This window comes from Dysidea avara, chromosome 3 (assembly GCF_963678975.1).
Source record: "Dysidea avara chromosome 3, odDysAvar1.4, whole genome shotgun sequence".
Lineage (NCBI taxonomy): Eukaryota > Metazoa > Porifera > Demospongiae > Dictyoceratida > Dysideidae > Dysidea > Dysidea avara.
In genome coordinates, this window is record NC_089274.1 from 10,676,280 (window position 1) to 10,699,007 (window position 22,728).

At 37.5% G+C, this 22,728-nt stretch overlaps 1 protein-coding gene and 1 long non-coding RNA gene across 2 annotated transcripts; one reads left to right on the top strand and one right to left on the bottom strand.

The window, feature by feature from the left end:
* Positions 1-493: 493 nt before the first annotated feature.
* LOC136249316 (protein patched homolog 1-like) lies at positions 494-20,340 on the top strand. The gene is made up of 10 exons (XM_066041278.1): positions 494-1,047; positions 15,929-16,220; positions 16,268-16,339; positions 16,394-16,672; positions 17,033-17,254; positions 17,312-17,401; positions 17,677-17,907; positions 17,957-18,829; positions 18,948-19,730; positions 20,045-20,340. The coding sequence occupies exons 1-10, from the start codon at positions 569-571 to the stop codon at positions 20,147-20,149; spliced, it is 3,426 nt and encodes a 1,141-aa protein (XP_065897350.1). The 5' UTR covers positions 494-568; the 3' UTR covers positions 20,150-20,340.
* Positions 10,155-11,391, bottom strand: LOC136249317 (uncharacterized). Its single transcript, XR_010698153.1, has 3 exons — positions 11,331-11,391; positions 11,035-11,089; positions 10,155-10,294 (listed from the first exon to the last, which is right to left on the bottom strand). It is a non-coding gene; the product is annotated as an uncharacterized lncRNA (long non-coding RNA).
* Positions 20,341-22,728: the final 2,388 nt, after the last annotated feature.

Genomic DNA, 22,728 nt, shown 5'->3' on the forward strand with positions numbered 1-22,728 from the left:
ATAAAGTAAGCGGGGCCCTAGAATTGGACCCCGAAGAACTCCTACTTTAATAGACCCACTGGATGACAAACAGCCTTTATAATTTTTTTTGGTAGCTAACCTGCTGTGTTCTATTATTCAGAAACTCCTTAACCAAGAGTGAGCACTATCACTTAAACCATAACAAGCTAACTTCTGCAATAGAATAGTATGATCCACACAGTCAAATGCCTTAGCCAAGTCCAACGATGCCGGATCAGCGTATGGACAAACCCCATACAGATTTTCATCCCCATAGGATCTCGGATGATGGGACAATTCCTAGTTAAACGCGAGTTGATATTTATTGCCAAGGTTCTATATAGACGTCTAGCGGATTATACGGAGTTATACTGGAATGCTTTACGTACTCCGGGCTCCCGCCACATAATTAAGTTAGGACTGCGTCATCGAACTGTTTCGCTCCTATATAATACTCTTGCTGATCCGTAAAGATATTTATAGAGCAGTAGCTAGCTAATAGTGGATCAATATAAATTCACCTTGAGTTGTTAGTTATAGCTAGCTAGCTACCAGACCGGTTGAAGAAATGGCTGATTTGGCTGATCAAAATCAGGAACAAGAAGATGACGAATACTTGCACGAAGCTGCTAATGCCATCAAAGCAATAAGAGCCGGCACAGCTTCTACGATACCGCCTTTTGAATTTGCATTGTATGGCCGAATGATAGTAGAAAAATGGTTCACCTTTTTGGCAAGAGTTTACACTTCTTCTCCTTCAGTTGCTCTTCTTTTATTCGCTGCTGTGATCGTGACCTACGGTGTGTTTTGCGTTGGTTTTGTAAGGGCTGACACAGAAAGTGCAATTGAAGAGTTATTCATTAGAGTTGATGATAAAGAAAATCTGGACTACACTGCCCGCTTCATCAGCTCATCCAGCACACTAGAGTTAGTACTTCAGTATCGACCACAGCCTAATTTGGATAGGACCGACTTTACAAACACACTCCTGGACCATATTGAGGTGATGAGATCAGTCATTGACCTACCCGTGACGTTTAAAGGAAGGTAAGGTTTTTTTTTGCACATATAATGTACGTATATAGCCGAGGAGGTCCGACACGAACTAAGCGCTGTTGAAAAGAATTCGCAGTAATTGCATTCTTCAAAAGGCAAGTTCGCGGAAAATCAATCCGTCGACAAGATTTGGTGAACTGCAAAACTACTTAGACACTTGTGCAATTGATTTTCACTGGTTTTCTCTTCCCAACTTGCTGCTTGGCTTTATTTCGTACGGTTACCGTGCGCAAGGAAATTTTGACGTCAAAGGTTTTGCCTACAATTTCTTGATTTTCGTTAACATTTTATTCGTAAAATCTGCTGAAGTCTGAATTCGTCAAATTTTTCTTACGTCAAAATTTCCTTGCGTACGGTAGTTAATCATCACGTGACGGTTCCTCGAATAGGCTGTGTATATCGAAACTGAACCACTGGGGTTGAATTAAGCATAAGAAAATAGTTCGATCGGCGCGTAGTTTTCGTTGACAACCCCACGAAATAGCTTCCCTCTGCGTTTTATGCGCTCACGTGTGCGTGTCGGACCTCCTCTGGTATGTAGCTATACACAGCGCTAAATAGCTAGCTATAAGCGCGCATATATATATATATATATATTTGTTAATGTACAAACTCAATCATGAGTATATTCGTACATATGTAGTTAGCTACTTATTTACAAATTTATATAATTGTTAAATAAATCAAGAGATGGAGCTTGGATAATATGATAATCTAGTTGGTTCCATAATTTTATTGTAAAAGGAAAGAAGGAGTTCATATAAGCATCTACCCTTGTTGGCAACTGCAGAAATCTTTGATGGTGACCTCTAGTTGTGGTGTTGCTTGGTCTAAACTGTTGGTGCACATTAATATCTACCATGTCATTAATTATTTTATACATTAGTGAGGCTCTCAAATTATTTCTTCACTTCTCCAATGTGTGCCATTGTAAACTGTTCAACATTTCTGTCACACTAGCTGTTCTATTATAGTTATTCATCACAAACCTTGCTGCTCTTCTCTGTACCATTTCTAATTTATAAATGTTATGTTCATGGTATGGGGACCACACTGTACTGGCATATTCTAGAATGGGGCGAACAAATGTATTATAGCAGTAGCATTTAACTGTTGCAGGACACTTTGCTAGATTCCGTTGTAAAAGACTTCTTACTGAGTTTGCTTTTGCAGTGATCATGTTAACATGTTGTGTCCATTTAAGATTTTTGTCGATAATGACACCCAGATACTTTGTATGACTTACTGATGGTATTAAGGTATTAGATAGGTAATAGGATGATTGAACATAATTCATTTTATTGGTAATTCTCAAAAATTCAGTCTTTGAAGGATTAAATGACATCTGCCAAACATCAGCCCATTGTGATAAAGTATCCAAATCATTCTGAAGGGCTACCACATCTTGTTCAGAATGAATACTTCTGTAGAGTAAAGTATCATCTGCATACAACCGAATTTTTGATGAAATATTGTGTGCAATATCGTTAATGTAACATAGAAACAAGAGTGGTCCCAACACTGACCCCTGTGGCACTCCTGAAGTTACTTTACACAGTTGGCTATATTCACCATTCACAACAACTTGTTGGGATCTGTTTGTCAGGAAGCTTTTAATGAGGCACCAAGCCAAGTAATGTGCTGGTGGGCTGTGCATGGGTCGAGTTAGCCATGGCGTCCGATAGCTGGCTAGCTCGTGACCCTCGCTGGAGCGTAGTCTGCAGGGGATCGAGGATCTGGTGTAGTCTGGCGCAGCCACCCCTTCGCTTTCAGGAAGAATCTGGTAACTCGAACTTACCGGAAACCGGTATGTCCAATCATATTGCTTGCCTGCTCATTTAGTGACGTGACTATCCGTTTTGGCAAGAGTTCATAATATAAAAAGAGTAACTCTTGGTTTTGGTTAACATTCCGTGGCGGCAAACTATAGCATCTGTCTCGCTGTCTTGAATGAACGGTTATGAATGTTATAACAACAATGATGCAATCTACTTTGCGCACAACCACAGTAATTGCATTCTACTCTGACAGGTGCATAATGCTAGAGTCGAGCGTCAACTAAAGTCACCAGACCCTTCCTGCAAGCGAAGGGGCAGCCGCCAGACTAGATTTGGTTCTATAGCACTTCTGCAGCTGGAGTTGGTTTGTATGGTTAGCACCTCCGGTTGGCTTAGTGGTTGTGATGCATAACTATTGCACTATGTTTGGTTTAGCTATATATGTCAAGAATCCATCACAGCTATTCTCATCATATAGTGGGGCTCTGCCCCAAATAGCATTGTTGCGTAGATTCCTAACGCTACAGATCATGACCTCACTTTTGAAACTAGAAAACGTTTCCAACAACATGACATACTGCAATCTGATTGGTAGCTACTGCATCTGTTATATACAAGGGTGTAGCAATGATTTTCAGAGTGTGGGGGCCAAAGCTACAACATGTATATACTCAATTCTATTACAAAATAACTACAACCACAAACTGATCAACACCTGTGCAGACTCACAGGGTCCCATTGATAGGGCTCTTGCAGCTCAATTCACGTGTGTTTATGTTTTTATAATAATATTGTGAAGTACGTTATCACTTGCTAGTAACCCTAGAGTTATGCTACATAGCTATATCTCTTCAATCCCTACGCCCTGCTAATAGCTACTATACTCCTCTACACCTACTGCATGTGCTTAATGCATGTATATATAATCATGTGAGAAGTGTGAAGGTATGTTTTACGTACTTCTCACTACAAGGATTACAAAAGTTTGTTACGTGCAAAGTGAAACATCATACCTAGGGATGTCTGCTCCAGCAGGTATTCCCAAAAGTGTAGATCACATAAAAATAATTGTTTTCAGAATCCTTGTATGTCTAGTGTCTGTCTTTAGACTACTTTTAACTTGACCAAAGTCTTTACACAGTCTTTCAAATTAGTTTAATTGTTGGTACACTCATGCAATACAGTGAGATTGCTCTCTTAGATCTGTTGCCATGTTCAAGCTAAATCTTTGCCATCATGTAATGCCATGGACGTGGTATTTTTAAACTTCTTACTGCACAGGCTCTAGTTAAATGTTTGAGCAACATATATCACATGCCAGCAGAGACAATTATAACAGTCAGTCACTGGACATTTGCCAGGCTAATTGACCTGCTTGGCAGTCCATTTAGCTATTTGATCTGTCGTCATTGTCAGTCACTGTCCGTCATTGTCCGGTCATTAATCTAGGCAGACTTTCCTAACTTTATTAGCCAAAACCATAATATCAACTCTTAAGTTTATTCATTGGGCTACTTGGGAAGGCTGTATAACCACTGTAATAACTTCTTTATGAAGCCTTAAAGAAAGGTGTCTGGCATTTCGTTCTACTTTTGGCATTTCGTTCTATTTTTGTCTTGTACTCTAACACATAAATCTCTATTCATTATATTGAGATTGCAAGTAGGAAGTGTAGTTTCTCTGTAACAGAAACATCTGCAAGTTCAAGCCAGAAAGTGAGAAAACTATCAAGGGCTTTTTCGACAAGTGGAAGAGGGAAAATGAAGTACCTCACCAGACAATGACATGGCTATGCTGTGAACTTGAGGGGGACAAGAGTTATGTTGCATCACTTCACTGTTCTGTATGTAAAAGGTTTGAACAATGTACACTTGTGAAGGAACTTCTCCCCAGCTTGGATTACTGGCTAAAAAAGCTAAGTAATGTGATTGATCATGCCACAAGTGATGCACACAAGACTACTATGTCAAAACTGAAGGATGAACAGGTAAGATAAAAGTGATCTGTAGTATAAAGCTCAGCCATTGGTCAGTTCCTTTTAAATCTTGATGACGGCACTAGGCAGAGAATGAGGAAAAGGTTTGACATTTGCTATATGATGGGCTAAGGAAAGCATCTCATTTGCCAAATACCCTGCAATTATAGAACTTGAGAGTAGGCATGGTGTGCTGGCTCCAGCTGTATGACTGTATGAAAATGACTGACTTATTATTAATAATTGACTGACTTATAATAATTATAATAATAATATGCCTAAAAACTTGAAAGACATCGATCTTACAGTACTCATTTATCAAAAATTTCCTGCGGGGGGGGCATGCCCCCAAACCCCCCTAGAAAAGGTTATGTACTTCCCCTGTCATGTCTGACCATCATGATAATATGTCAGATCTATTTATTGCATGGACTGACAAAGTGTCAGACCACTTTAAAATAATTATAATTGTCTCTGTGCCAGTATTATTCTTTGCCATGCTGCATGGCAAAGAATAATGCTCCTAATGTGAAATTATATCCCAGGTTGGATAGCTACAACTTCATTGGAATGCAGCTAGAAATGCTAGCATTGAAGCAGGCCAGACCCTTGCTCACGTAGTCTGGTTTCTCATAGTTCACATTGACTGTGGCTTCTTACCACTGTTTTAATATTCATAATCTGTAGCAGGATACAGTAATCAGGAATCTAATAATACTGTTGTATTCATAAGAAGCACAAGCTGCCAGCTGCACAAGTGCTAGTATTGATACAGACCAGAGCCTTGCTCATGTAGTCTGGTTTGCAGGCTTCTTCATGCAGTTGAATGTGCATTCTGAGATACTGTGATAAGAGTCTGCATCATGAAACTGTGTGGTGTGTACTTTACAGTATGGTAGCTAGTACTGTTTAGAAGGGTTCCCTCTAAATTGATGGGCACTTTCACTGTCATAAAAACATGACACGCAACTAAAATAAACTTATACAGGGTGAATCTAACTTCAAATCCCAGCATTAAAAGCAAGTGATGTTGTGCTACTTCTAAAAACCAGGCACCATGCAGCAAACAAACCTAAATAGCTAACAGTGTACCAAACTAATATTTGTTTTGGATTTTGCTTTGTTTCTACATGCAGAATTATCAATTGAATTATAGTAATTTGTATTTCGTGCTTAATGAAATATTTTGTAATTCTGTAATCATGTTGCTATGCACTGCTAAGGAAGTGTATACCGCAAACAAACCACTTTAACCCAATAATGCACAGAAGTATCTTCTTGACTGTTTTATAGTTTGTCTATAGCATTTTCTTACCAGGCAAAGCCTAAAACTGCTCTTAATAGACTCTTAACAAAATATGCCATTGCTTAGCAACACCTTTCCGACATTTTGATTGGGGTCACTATCAATAATCATGATTGCACTACATAGATAAAATCTTTGACAATGAAATACTTCCCAGCATGTACACCATAATTCGTAAAGACCGTGGTTCTCGTGGAGGTGGAGTGATGTTTGTCATAAAATCTTCTAAATCCATTCAAGTGTTATCAACCCCTCCCAGTGTGGAGGTACTCACTGTCTGTGTTGGAGTTACTACTCCAACTGTCTACTGTTTAGCATACATTCCTCCTAACCCCCCTGAGAATTACTGGCAAGAATTTCTAGATTACATTGAATCTCTTAACTACATCTCCAGTAATATTGTTTTGCTAGGTGATTTTAATTGTAGTGACATAAATTGGAGTTCCTTATCTGGCCAATATCCCTTTTCTTCAAAATTTTGTGATGTCATATTTGATCTTAATCTTTCCCAGTTGATAGAAGAACCTACTCATTCTGCTGGCAATACTCTTGACCTTGTTCTGACCAATGTTCCTGAGAATATTTCAAGTTTAATAAATCATAGTGAACTACCCCATCCAATTCCCTCTGATCACTTCCTCATAACCTTTGACTACTCTCAAACAGCAGTGCCAATGACAGTGCCAATAACTCTGTTTCCAGCAAAAAATTCAACTTTCCTAAAGGTAACTATGAAGGCCTTTGTAACTTTCTTTACAATTCTGACTTTACATTTTATTACATGTCTGAAGACATCGAACTCATCTGGTCCTACCTGAGTAATCTTGTGAGGGATGCCTTTGAGCACTTTATTCCAACTATTACAGTACGAGATAATAATCAACCCCCATGGTTTAATCCAGATATCAGGCACCATATCAAACGTCTCCGAACTCTCAGACGCAAGTACAATAACAATCCTACTGAGCATAACCATGCCAACCTAGAATACTCTCAAGAGCAACTTCAATTCAAAATAAGTACTGCCAAAAACGTATATGAATGTAATCTTGTATCCAAATTTGCTAATAACAACAATTCCAAAATTTACAAATACATCAGGAACTTCACAAAGTCAGCATCTATTCCATCTACTATGTTTCATGACTCTTCCCCAGTAACCTGTGACAATGAAAAAGCTAATATTTTTAACAACTATTTTTACTCCATTTTTACAAAGACCATGCATAATACAGTATCTACTAATAATCATCCCACAGTTCTCTCTACTATTATCATTACTGAAGAAGATGTCTATGATGCTTTAATCAATCTCGACACATCTATGGCAATGGGTCCAGATGGGATACCCCCGATTGTATTGTTCAAATGTGCCTCAGTACTATGTAAACCACTTCATCATCTTTTTTGCTTGTCTCTGAAGTATGGATACCTACCTTGTGAATGGAAACTCCATAAGATAATTCCTGTTTTTAAATCTGGAGATCACACTCAAGTCAAGAACTACCATCCAATCTCTTTACTGAGTAACACATCTAAAGTACTAGAAAGAATAATCTATAACAACTAATCATATGGTATGTCAGATTAATCCAGCTCAGTTTGGTTTCTTACAAAACAGATCAACAGTTCAGCAACTTCTATCTTTTCTATCAAATGCTTTTAATGATCGCAATCAACTTGATGTCATTTACTTAGACATTAGCAAGGCTTTCGACACAGTCTCCCACCCACATCTTCTCACCAAACTTTCGTCCTTTAACATAGGAGGTGAAGTTTGGTTGTGGTTTCAAGCCTACATTACCAATAGAAGACAATATGTATCTATTAACAACAGTAATTCCTGTTTACTTCCGGTGGAATCTGGAGTACCTCAAGGCAGTATATTGGGTCCCCTATTATTTATCATATACATGAATAACATTCCAGATTCAGTGTTCTACAGTAATATCTATTTGTTTGCTGATGACACCAAATGTTTTAAACGTATAATAGTACAAAATGACATGGATCTCTTGCAAAGTGATATCAACTGTCTGTTCAATTGGAGCTCAACAACCCACCTGTCATTTCATCCTTCTAAAAGTTGCCACCTGTCGTTTAACCAGAAATTTCCAACATCTTACACAATAAATGGAACCACTATCAATTCACTTCCAGTACACAAGGATCTTGGAGTTTTAATTAGCAATAATCTAGAATGGAGTCCCCATCAAGATTTTGTCCTTACCAAAGCCTACAAAACACTAAGTCTTATCCGAAGAACTTTTAGCCAATCAGTTTCATCCTCAGTGAAAGTCAAACTGTACATCTCACTAGTAAGATCTCAAATCATGTATTGCTCACCAGTCTGGCGTCCTCACCTTATGAAGGACATTACTAAGATCGAACAACTACAACGTAGACAGTCGTAGAGCTACTAAATACACCCTCCAAGACTACATCTCTGATTACAAAACACGTTTAACAAAACTCCAACTACTTCCTTTAATGTATATATTAGAAATATCCGACATTATGTTTTTTATTAACAGCATCAAGAGCCCCACCTCAAGTTTTAATATCAATTCCTATGTATCATTTTCAAACAGCGGAACAAGATCCTCTGCTCTAAAACTTAGGTACAATACATCTTTCACCAACAGACAACGTCACTTTTATTTTAATCGTATATGCAGACTATGGAACTCTTTACCAATCATTAACATGAATTTATCAACTTTTACCATCAAAAATCAAATAAAATCGTTCCTTTGGAAACATTTCATTGACAACTTCAACCCCACTGATTCTCACAAACTGCATTATCTATGCCCCTGTGGCTCCTGTATAAACAACTCCTTCATGAACTTTGAACATCTCTAGTCCTGATCACTACAGTCAAGTAATTTTCAACTTGTAACTGCAAATTATGTAATTTATAATTTATGTTAGGTGTAATTTGTAAGTTAAGTAATTATAAGTTTACTTAAAGTGTAATTATAAGTAATGTAGTTTGGGTACTGGCACAGGATGCCAGTATTCCATCAGTGTAACAACTCTTAAGTTATCTATGTCAACATGTCAATTCCCCTGTACATCATTGTTGTTTACACTGTAAAGTTTTAAATAAATAAATAAATAAATAAATAAATAAATAGAAGTATGAAAACAGCTCAAGCAGAGTAGTATTGTTGAATGACAGACCATAAAGTCTTCGAGGTTGCAAATTAGTGTTCTAGTTAGAGGCATGCAGGGGTGGATATTAGTATTGTACTGGTGATAGTGATTGTACTACTAGCTGGGGAGTTTGTAAAAGACGGAATAAGGAATAGCGGAATAACTCGCATCACAACGAACGGGCATTTATATGGCTTATGCAATGTTAGGGTGATTGTACTGTTACAGCTGTGAACTCATCCCTCGTAGATATTCTTACAATGTAGGGTGATTGCGTGTACTGTTACAGCTGTGAACTACACTGCTTCGTCACTCATAGATGTCCTAGCGAAATGATTACTATACGCCATATCCAACAATTAAGCGACTTTTAATAAAAAAAATTTTATTGGCAAGATACACGCGTCTACACTGGAAGCAGGTTTTCAAGGCTCTGTTATGGAGCGTCAGATAACTTTTAAACCTTTTCCAGGTTCTAGCAGGAATGGCCAGCATGACATCTACTTTCACGTAAAATGTAACAGCTTAATACGGCCTTCTTCATGGTACAAAGTAGGGGGTTTAACATTACACATAGAACCATTGACAATGAAAATATTGGCTCACCCCAACAATCCAGGCACGAACTTTTTAACGATTCCAGGTTATACCAGGCTAGATCTATCCTTTCTTGATTACTTCAGCTAGCTATACCTTTCGTGACGAATGTTTTACACGGTACAAATAATTTTATAAAAATCACCATCTCAATCCAATAGTCGCATACCCCAGCTGAGCACTGATTATTAGTGACGCGTGCGCTATATTGCGTGGGCGAGTTGCAATGGAGAAGTATTCCGTTCTTGAATGTTTAATTCATCAACTTTTCAACGGTCAATAGTCCTTGTACATCATGCTAATAACTTTTTTTGATCACGTGATACATCTTTGTATTTTGTACATGTAATCAAATAAATATTTTTAAAAATGGTCATTATAAAAATTTCAAGTTATTTGTTTGCAGTTCTCCAACATATAAACCTGTAGAAAAACAGTCACATTTAAATTGGTGAATTTAAAAAAATCTTTATCACGCACACACTACACACACACACACTACACACACACTACACACACACACTTCACTACATATTCACATAAAAATAAAACACTACAAGGTATGGTAATGGTTGTTTACATTGGTTAATTTTGTGGTGTGCCACATATAGCAACAAGGAAAATGTGTATCTGTGATCAAGAATTTAATTTAGATGGTAATATCATAATTAGATGGTCACACTATCTTTGTCAACTAGAGATGAAAACTGGCTTTTGGTAAAAAGCGAGGGGTAGCCAATGCCTTGGGACTCTTGTATGCTATGTGAGAAATCCAATCAGAAATACACAAATATATTAGAAACCAAATCCTAAATCCAAAATCATGTAAAAATAATGGAGAAAGTGAGTTTAACAAAGTAGACAATGATCGATCATGAATAACTAGAACAAGATGTAGATCAACAACTGTACAGGTAGTTACTAGTTAGTAATATCACTAAATGCTTTTAAAAATACATAAAGATTGGGAGTCTCGTACACGCCAGTTGGGTGCTTTGCGTGGGCGTTGGCAACCCCTCTGGTACACCATTTCTGTGTTTTGCGTGGGCGTTGGCTACCCCTCGGGAAAAATAAAATAATGAAAGACTATACAGAAGCTGATCTGTACAGAAGATGAGCCCTGCACAGCTACGTGGGCTTCTTTTTACAAAGCATACACTCACCTTATTTGCATATTGGCCAATCATCATCATGGACGCTTCCACCTCCCACCGTGCACTAAAGTAATAGAAACAAACAAACATCATTAAATAATATAAGCATTAATATTATTATAGCATAACACAGCAGCACAATATTACAGCATGATAAACAAACCAAAGTATTTATACAGAAAACTATGTCAAGGCCATTTTAACGAAGGCGCAAATTGGGCGTGGGGGGGCAATTCATTACATTCTTTTCGCCGTTTATAACTATCACTGGCAAACTAATGCATATACAATGTCAAAGAACGTACAGTTGTATGATACTTATAGACTGTTTTTTCACTGTCAACCACTTCTTGTGCGTGGGCGGCCCACCACCCCTCCCCTCCCCTGCGCACCCACCCACCCACCATATGATATACGTGCTATACAGGTGAGCATATAAAAATTGCTAAGGTTTTTGTAGAATCAGTTTTATTTTTAAAATTCTAATTGAACTAACAGTACATTTTCATACTGTAGCTGAATGACATTAAAATACATTGAATTGTCTGATATGCTCTTACTACTACTGTATGTAGCTAAGCTAGAATATACAGTAGTTGGCTATTAATTTCGTTTTCGAGTCTTCATCCTTCCAGTGGAGGGATGAAACGAAACGACTGCCACGCCCCCTTTGCTGCTCATGACGTTGGTACCATACTTAACATACAGTACCCGCTTACGAAGTGCAAAATTACATTTGATTATAGCTCTTACTAGCTACTACTGTATGTAAAGTATGGTACCAATGTCGCGAGCAAAAAGGGGGTGTGACAGCCGTTTCGTTTCATCCCTCCACTGGAAGGATGAAGACTTAAAACGAAACTAATAGCTAACTACTGTATATTCTAGCTGTGCTAGTGCAATGATACTTAGCTACATACAGTAGTAGTAAGAGCGTATAGTAGTCACTTCGCTAGGACGGCTATGAGCGACGAAGCAGTGTAGTTCACAACTGTAACAGTACACGCAATCGCCCTAACATTGCAAGGATATCTACGACGGATGAGTTCACAGCTGTAACAGTACAATCACCCTAACATTGCATAAGAAGCCATATTGATATAAAACGCCCATTCGTTGTGACTCGAGTTATTCCGCTATTCCGTTATTCCTTAGTTCCGCCTTTTACAAACTCCCTAGTGGCTGACCGCCCACAGTCTCACATGCTATTTAACAGCTTCTTGTCCAGGCAGACAAGAAAATTAGTGTTGTTGATGTTTCGCACATTGTTCAATCCTGACATCCACCTGCCTTTAACCAGAACACTAATTTACAACCTCGAAGACTTCCATGGCCTGTACCACATTGCTCGAGCTGTTTTCTGTGTCTTACTTATGTTAAGCCCATATTGGAATATGCAGCTGCAGTGTGGGCTCCTTACACTAAGCAAACTGGAGTCTATACAAAGATGTGTAGCTCGCTTTGTGATATATGATTACCACCAAACTTGCAGTGTATCTAATATGTTGTTGCATCTCAACTGGAATACCATAGAAATGCCTAAGACTGCACAAAATTGTTTACAATCTTGTGGATGTCTCATTACCTTATTTTAACATACAAAACAAGGTATACCAGGGGCAGTGATTTTAAATTCATACAGCCAGACACAACTATAGATATTTACAAGTGCAGTTTCTTTCTTACTACAATTCGTCTATGGAACAATCTACCTGGAGATATATAATAAGCTGTATTACTATAGATACTTTTAAGGACTATTGCATTGTAAATTTTATAGTTTAAATCTTCCCAACCATTGTAACATACTCACTGATGTGAGTTTTGCAGTCATAATAATAATAATAATAATATTTCTATGTAGCACAATTGTGATTATTGATAGTGGCCCAAATCATAATGTCAGAATGTTGCTAAGTGATGATGTATTTTTGGAAAGAGTCTATTTTATGTATGGGCATGCCTAAGGAATTCATTACACCCAATAGCCTAAGAGGCCAGTTGTGTCGAGGGGTCACTAACTCACGATAAAGGAGTACGGATTTCAAAATCTTGAACAAATTTCTCAAGATTTCACGGATTTCAAAGGATTTCACAAAACCGAATGAGAGCTGCAAAATCTGATTTTAAATTACAGGTTGGTGTAGAGTGACAAGTTCTGAAACACCAAAAAATAGTGGGAGAAAGAAATAGAAATTCATACAGGAGCAAAGCTTCACAAAATTGAGAAGAATCTATTAAAAGAAACCATACAAAACCAGGAGCGACTTGCAGCTGAAGCCCTGTAAAACCGGGAAACAAGGCCAATCATTCAGTGGAAATTCCGTGAGAAATCCCTCAAAACCAGGAGCAAACTGTCGAAGCCCTATCTGGTGTGAAACCCCACAAAACCAGGAGCATCTGTATGCTTAAGTTGCATTGTAGTTTGTGTGCTAATTGCTATAAGTTTATGAATATGAAGTTTTGCTAAGTTTGTGTTGCTAAGTTTTTGTAGTTTGCTAAGTAAATCTGAAGCGGAGTGGAACATCGGATTTCATTCTTATTTTTGTGCAGGAGCAGTTTACATGGTTTCTTCTGATTTTGTGTAGCTTCTCAGTTTCCTACAGCTCCTCGTTTTGTGCTGCTTCTTTTCTACAGCTCCTGGTTTTGTTTGGCTTCCACAACTTGCTTAATACAAATCCGAAGCGGAACGGAACATCGAATTTCATTCTTACTTTTGAGCAGATCGTATGGGTTATCTCCTGGTTCTGTATGGCTTCTTTCCCACAGCTCCTGGTTTTGTTTGGCTTCCACAATTCGCTTAATACAAATCCGAAGTGGAGCAGAACATTGGATTTCATTCTTACCTTTGAGCAGTTTGCATGCATGGATTCTCTCCTGGTTTTGTGTGGCTTCTTTCCTACAGCTCCTGGTTTTGATTGACTTCCACAACTCACTTAATACAAATCTGAAGCGGAGCGGAACATCGGATTTCTTTCTTACTTTTCAGCAGTTTGCATAGATTATGCCCTGGTTTTGTATGGCTTCTTTCCACAGCTTCTGGTTTTGTATGGCTTCTTTCCACAGCTTCTGGTTTTGTATGGCTTCCACAACTCGCTTAATACAAATCCGAAGCGGAGCGGAACATCGGATTCCATTCTTACTTTTCAGTAGTTTACATGGATTATCTCCTGGTTTTGTATGGCTTCTTTCACACAGCTCCTGCTTTTGTGCGGCTTCCACAACTCGCTTAATACAAATCCGAAGCGGAGAGAAACATCGGATTCCATTCTTACTTTTGAGCAGTTAGCATGAATTATCTCCTGGTTTTGTATGGCTTCTTTCACACAGCTCCTGATTTTTGTACGGCTTCCACAACTTGCTTAATACAAATCCGAAGCGGAGCTGAACATTAGATTTCATTCTTACTTTTGTGCAGGAGCAGTTGAGTGTAAGCTACGGTACCAGAACGAGTATATAATCAGAATCACGATAAGAACTTAAGATTTCATATTACAGGCAGGATTTCATTGAAAGCGTACGAGATTTCGAATCAGTTGGTGACCCTTGAGTTGTGTTGTTTTTCAGCTGTTTGACACCTGTAGAGCTCATTCCTTATAAATTCGCTTCACCTGTATTTCAAACTGGTATGTATTAACCAAAGCTTACCTGACCGGAAGTGTAATACAGGCTCTATATATATGGCCTTATTTCTCACATAAAGGCTGTTTTTATTATGTTTTGCTCACGTGGGTGTGAAAAGACAAAAAATATATACATGCATGCATACACATACATACATACATGCATGCATACATACATACATACATACATACATACATACATACATACATACATACATACATACATACATACATACATACATACATACATACATACATACATACATACATACATACATACATACATACATACACATGCATACGTACGTATGTACATACATGCACACACGCACGCACGCACGCACGCACGCACGCACGCACGCACGCACGCACGCACGCACGCACGCACGCACGCACGCACGCATGCACACACCAGCCGGCTGTGGGTGCATCTTGTTTCATTAAATTGCTAAAACCCAATTTTGTCACTTACAGTAATAGCTAATAAGATACATGGAGGTTTGAACTTTTCACAAAAAATATTAACCAGAAACTAGCTTGGGGTTTGTGTGGCCAGGAAATTTAGTGTCCCTTACACTACAAAGCCCAATATCATAATATAGGAGCAGCACACAGTATTGCGCACAAAATTTCTGATTCTTCTTACCATACTGTAGCTATTTTAATTAGTTTTACAGCAAAGTACTCTTTTGTGTATGTTTTTGTACTGCTGTATCTCCTTTTTCCTGCCTTTAAATGTAATTTTGCAACTAAATATAAGGCAGCTATGTAGCAAGCTCTCCCTATGTGGAAACCAACTCAACATTTTAAAATCTTGGCAGATCCTTTTCTTTTCGGTAGAGACCATTCTGTTAGGCACCTGGTGTCATTTGTAGTTGTACACACATGCACATTCTCCTGTCCTGTCACAGAAACCTTTAGCCTCAACAAGGGGAATTATATTCCAACAACCAACATTAAGCCAGGAATGACATTGGTTGTTAAAACAACTAGCAGCACCCAAATGGTAACTTGTCATTGATTCCTCAACTTTTACACATCAGAGAAACACACAAAAGGGACTTGAACACCGCAAAACACTTATTGTGTGGGTACTGGCTAATCAGAATAAAACACCACACAAAGCAACACTGTCTATATACCAGGTACACATAATCACTCCCTGCACATGTTCATTTTTTGTATTTTATAGCTATACACATAGCAATACAGTAAGGTAGTATTAATTTAGGGTGCTTGAAATTCAATACACTGTATGTATTTCTCTTGTATTTTCATAGGACATACACGTATCGTGACTTATGCGCCTATGCTCCATTTCCTCCATCTGGAATGGGAGATTTTGATCGAATAATGAACACACTACACATTTGTGCATTGTTTTCCCCACTGGACTGTTATTGGGAAGGATCATTGTTACAAAATCCCCCAGAGTCTGTTGTGGTTGAACGACCAACATACTGTCCTGAGATGGATGATGAATTGGACTGGGGCAATTTTAATTATACACAGTTTATTGATTGCTTGGAAAACAATCCTAATATGTCCAATTTTAGTTCACAATACATTCAGGTATTTCTATATTGCATTTTGCATCAATATTATAGTTTTACATTTAGGGCATTCGTGGATTAGAAATTGAAGGCTATGTTGGAAAAAACTGTTTTGTTGAAGAAGAATGTTTTCAACTAGTAAGAAATGATTCTTTAATGTACCAAATTTTCCACTGTTTTGTTTCTTTTTAGAATTATACTACTAATTCTCGACTGGTGGAACCAGATAGCAACTTGTTTCGTAAAAACGATACCTGTAAAGGTGCACACAATGGTGTTATCACAGCAAACGAAATAGTAACGGGTTATGAGGGAACTGACGATACCACTGATCAGTTACGTGCATTTAGAACAGATTTAATCTTGGGTTCGCCAGATCTTGTAAGATCAAACCTTCAGTTTAATGGCATTGAAATTAGTCATGTTGATACACTGGGATTATTAGAAAGATGGAAGGAACGTTTTTCCCAAGTAAGTAACAGTACTACACAATTTTTTGGTCATAAGAGTGTTTGAAAGTTAGGTTAAAAGGAAAATTGCCTAGCAGGGATACTTTCGTTGCCTTATAACTACTTTCCTCTAAATAAAAATTAATTCTTTCATGGGAAAATGAAAGCGTTCATGATTATACTATGCAGTACTGCTGTACTGCACAATGATGTAGCAGATGAAATTTTGTGGGGGGTATTCAAAAGCAAATTAAAATTTTGGCAAATCACATTTTCATCACAACTGGCTCTCCATGTTCCTACACCCAATATTGTGCTAGTTCACTATTTTCATATATTAGTACAATACATATGTATAGTAAAATCATTATTATTATTTTAGCATGTGAAGGACTACAATGATGGAAAAGTAGTTTCACGTCAAAACAGAACCTCTAAAGACTTGCTGTATGGAATTTCATCTGTAGACCAGCAGAATCTTATTGATGACGTCAGTGTTATTGTGCCAGCTCTACTGGTTACTGGCTATGTTTTGATGGTACTGTATTGTGGATTAGCTTTCTTCAAATTTGATCCCATCGAGTCTAGAACTGGAGCAGGACTGGTAAGTGGATCAGGCACAAATTGTACATAAATGTGTGTTTTCTTATTTCATACATAGGTGGGAGTGTTAATTATTTTTCTTGGAACAGGTGGTACCCTAGGAATCACTGCGTTTGCAGGTATAAAATTCTCACTCTTGACTGTTCAGGTAAGTATATATATAGCTACATATCATACTAGCTGAAAAGTTTGTATAATGAAATCAGCTGAAAAGTTTGTGTAATGAAATTATATATTACTCCCATAATGAAAACTATAGACATGTGTGACCCTTGGAAACTAACTATTTGGCATCTATATGTGTACACAAGTTTTAAAATAACACCAACATGAATTGGCTGAACTCTCTAAACCACGTACCAGTATAAATTGTATGTAGTCCTCTTTAATGTTCTTTCACATGCATCAATGTATGACTAACAGATATATCCATTTTTGGTTCTGGGACTTGGTGTTGATGATATGTTCGTCATTGTTGGCACATTCCTGGAGATTGAGCTGAAGAAAGGTAGAAATGCTCCAATCAAAGAACTGATTAAAGAAACAATGGTTGCTGTGGGACCCAGTATCACACTGACCTCTGTTACTAACTTTGTGGGATTTCTGCTGGGTTATGTCATTCCTTTTCTTGTATTTCGAAATTTTGTTATTGAGGTATGCACGTAATTATATACTAGTAACACTTATACATATCATGTTACAGGTCGCCATTGCTATTGCCTTGAACTACATAGGACTTGTCATAGCCATGCCGTGTTATCTTATATTAGACTACTACAGATCCCATGGAATGCTAATGGATGTGTTCTGTTGTATTCCTGTTTGGTGGCGAAAAGAAAAAAAGCATACTACTACCATCAAAGAAGTTCCTGATAAAACAGAAGAGTCTACAAAATCTGACTTTATGGCAACAGTTTTGACATGGATGTCTACAGCTAATAAAGAATATAATTCTATTTTGACATGGTTTATCGCTAACTACTACTCACCATTCCTTCAAAACTATATTGTTAAAGCCATTGCAATGGTTTTATTTTGCATTGTTCTGGGAATTTCCATCTGGGGTTGCACAAAAATAGAGTTTGACGTAGAGGCAAAAGATTTTGGCCCAGATGGCTCGGACTTTGTTGAATATGCTGAAATAGATGATGAGTTTTTTCAAATTTTTACATTTTCCATTGTCACCAGAGAAATAAACTATCCTGGATTACAACCACAATTACTAGAGATGGAACGAAGAGTTAGTGAGCACAGAAATGTGTTAGCTCCTACAATTAGCAATCGCTTATGGCTTAGAGTGATGATTGAATTTTTTCAATTTGTACAAAATAATACATGTAGTAATAGTAGTATGAATAACACGGACATACTAGGCAGAACAACTGCAATGATTAATGCTATTGAGCCGGATTACTTCAGAGATGAACCATTATGTGCTAACATTACTCCTCCTCCTGCTCTCCCATTTAGTCAAGAATGCCTGTGTACTTATGATTTTCTGACTGTTGAAGAATTTAGAGGTGCACAGTTTACAGTCATTCCACGTGACAAGTTTTATAGCTACCTTACAATATGGGTGAGTTACTGTACATGTACGTATACACTACAGTTGAATTTAATGAGTTCACAATGAGTGTGCATGCATACATGTGTACTGCACATGCCAATAGTTTAACTATCTATATATCTCTTAGGCTACATTGGATGGAATTAGTTTATCACTGCTTCAATCTTTCTTATTGCCTGCTCCAGCACGACTAAATTTTTCAGATTTTGTCCCTTCTCCACCACTGCAATATGCACATCTCAACTTAATTGTGGATGATTTGAGGACGACAGAAATAGCAGTTGATTACATTGAAGATATTGATGATATTATCGATGATCTTGGAATTGATGGTTACAATTTAGGACGGGCAATTCTTGTTTATTCACAATTTGTCAGCTTGCGTGAAGAGATGTTGATAGCAGCTGCTATTATAGTTTTCTGCTGTTTTATTGTTACAACCCTTTTTCTAATGGACATACACAGTGGAATAATTATGGGTGCAATATTGACAATTAATGCTGTTGAGGTACTCGGATATATGGGACATTTTAACATTCCATTAAATTTCTTTGCAGCTACGGTGTACCTTGCTGGGATAGCCATTGGTGTTGAATTTACTGCCCCATTGGTATTTTATTTTCTTAAGGCTACTGCATCAAATAGTGCCCATACATCCAGTGATTTGTGGGTACTAAAGGAGCTTGGCAGGCGTAATGAAAGGATGCACAAGGCACTAGAGCATCGATTTACAGCAATTTTTAATGGATCAGTGACCACCTTTGTTGGGGTTGTTATGCTGTTCTTTGCTCCCGTTAGATTCATTCGTGTGTTTTTCTTTGGTGTGTTGATGATTGTTGTTATGATTGGATTGATAAATGGTCTCATATTTCTTCCAGTGTTGTTGTCCATTATCGGACCATTTGCACAAGTGAGTAGATCGTTACTAACTACTACGTATGTTTACTTGACTGCACCTTCAATAGTAGCCACACTTGAATGGTGCCATGATTAATTTTGAAAATAAAGGCTTCAACATTTTCAAGCATTGAGTGGTGGTCAAATTCAAATAGTTTTAAAACATACTTTCTTACATTGCTACTTTACTAGATTTATTATGTTACATTTGGCTAGTGTCCATTTTTCACTGGGTCAAAATAATTATAGCACTTTGACATCACTAGCATACCAAAATATGTGAAATCATAATATCCGTTCTGTCACTCACCATGCTGTATCTTTCAGGTGTGGCCTACTGATACTGTGACAGCAGAAATCAACATTCCTAATAAGATAAATGGCATCTCTGATGAAGTTGTAGAAAATAGAGAAGCTTCTACCAGCATATAGCTAGATGAATTCATGTAACAAAAGAGACCATGTAGCTAGGATCATTGCTTTTGTATCTTCACACACTTTCTGTACATGCTAGGTTTACTTGAATACATATCTCATTAACATAAGTATTCACATGTGATGTTTTGCTGCTAAATACATTTTAGACTTTGCGTCAATATCAAATGAAAAACATTTACATAAAGTACAGTTGAGGTGTAATACATTCTGTATAGACCACCATCTGTTATGACAGCATTTAAAATGTAAGAGCCAATAACTTACACTTAGGCTATATAGTACTGTGTGTTATGCAATGTGTACAACCAGTGTGATCTTTTAATAAGTGCCTGCTGCAGTGCTGGGCTGAGCTTCTATCTATTGCATAAATAGTTTAAAGCATTGCCTTACTTATGTATAATACTTAGTGCTTGGCCTCAGTACTGATGATCAACTTACCCCCATGCTTTATTAGCATCTTGACTGCATGCTTCATGCCTACTACCCCCCCTCTCCAGTATAGTGCTTGCAGCAATACACAAGCTGCTGTTTTCTGCTTTTTCATTAGAAATCTCAAATGTGGGTCATTATCCCATATATCTCTAGTACATGTCGCAATAGGTAGCTACCACATCTGAACTGTCTGCATTGATGACAGATTGCTTAGCTAACTTTAATAAGTTTATACTATTTAAAGCAACTATACCATGCATATTTAAAGTTCTGGTTGTTGTTCAATTCTGGTCTACTTCAGATGTACGTAGCTACAGTCACCTTTCCATTTACCGACAAAACATGGTGGCAAGGCATCTGTCTAATATTCCAGTCACTTTATATAATTTCTTGCTTGCATATGTAAAAATTAAAATCTTAATGTTCACTGCATAAATCTTTCAATTCAATAAGGATTTGCATGTGTGCAATGTGTGCACTCAGACAAACAACAGCTAAACAGAGAAATGCATGCGGCAGAAGAATACATGCTGGCAGTGATGAAAAACAGAATATCACCAAACAGTGGCAATGCATATATATATGTAAGCTTGAGATAGTTTTAAGTTTGCACTCAAAATCAAGATCATGATTATGTTTTTGAGAGTTGATCACTAAGGGTATATTAGTCATAATAATTATTCTAGACTGTAGTATTAGAATAAGTGACCCACTGAGTAGTAGTCTAATTTCAGTTTGTGAAGTGTAACAGTTGGCACACATATGTACTGTCGGTGTCAATTTCTTGCATACATATTTGCATTATCAGAATGCAAGCAAAATTAAAGTATAATAACTATAGCATTGCATATAACATTATGGAAGTCACATTCTTCACAAAATACTACTAGGTGTCTACACTCCGTCAAAATTAGCAGGATCCGATTTGTGATCAAAAGGAGATGCTATAATTGTTTAATGTGTGTGGAATTTTAGGATGGAGTCTAACCATCAGGACAATGGTTTCCTACTGTCATTGGTAGGCCTGCGATAAGCTTCCATGCAGTCTCCAACTCTAATAGCAGCTTGACCAATAAAACCATCACATGGTGGATATAAATTTATTAGTATTTCTTTACGAGGTGTATGATTATTAGTTGTAATTACTGGCCACACATTATATCCTCCATTTGTTTCTGTCGAGCTTTAATCCTGCAATACCTTCTACTATTGTTGGTAGCCAGTCAGTTACATGAATTAATTGATGATTATCATAGTTCAGTTTTGGTAACTTGGAGCCCCATACAAGTCCTGTACCACGAACACCTCCTTCAAATACCTGCTTGTTGCCTCTCAAAGGTCAATTGCTACTACCTACTGCTGATTGTCCACCATTATCTGTGGTAAATGCTATAATTGTATCATCTATTAATTTTTTTTCTTGCAATTGTATACTATTCCTTCATCAGCTGCTTGTAATATTCCACAAAATCTTGAACGATTTTTGTATGCTATAGCATGACACACATGATCATCAATATAATATTCAAGAGTCTCTCCTGTATGTGAACAGATTGATGCACAAGAAAGGACCTTTATGTGTGATTAGCAATAATTCTTTCAATCACTTCAGTAAACATGAAGGTGCTGTAGGTTCCATTCACATCCTTAACTGGTTCTGTGTTGTTTCTGAAATCTAGCCCATGACCAGCATAATGTTAATGTGTAAAGTAATCTTCACCAGTATCATAGTAGCCGTAGTTCAAATCCCCTGTATGTTGGAGTGTATTCCCATTTATAACTAGATAAATTAGTTTACTACATAGGCTACCAGAGCTTGTGCCTGGTAGACCCTCAGAATTGTATGTCTCTTGCAAGCCAAAGTTTTTCTCTGTGTGTGTAGCTGTACCTCAATTCTATATTATTATTACTAGGACCGCGTCACATACACCAACGTGTCAGCCCCCTGGTGAGGCTATTAGGTGGTGAAGGCATGATCCCCAAACCAACTCAATATGTCACAGTAGTGACAGATATAACACAATAGTGGCATTGTAACTAAAGGCCACCAGTAGCTAAGTGCTAGTACATCATTGATGTGGTAATGGCACAGTGATGTGTACACAGTATATGTATACAAAACATACAGGAGAGAAGTATAC

Bases quoted from the DNA above. Each gene is read 5' to 3' on its own strand.
- LOC136249316 (XM_066041278.1), top strand. From the start codon at position 569: ATGGCTGATTTGGCTGATCAAAATCAGGAACAAGAAGATGACGAATAC. The intron at 17,402-17,676 runs GTAAGTATATAT...TATGACTAACAG, and splicing joins TCTCACTCTTGACTGTTCAG to ATATATCCATTTTTGGTTCT. The intron at 18,830-18,947 runs GTGAGTTACTGT...TATATCTCTTAG, and splicing joins ATAGCTACCTTACAATATGG to GCTACATTGGATGGAATTAG.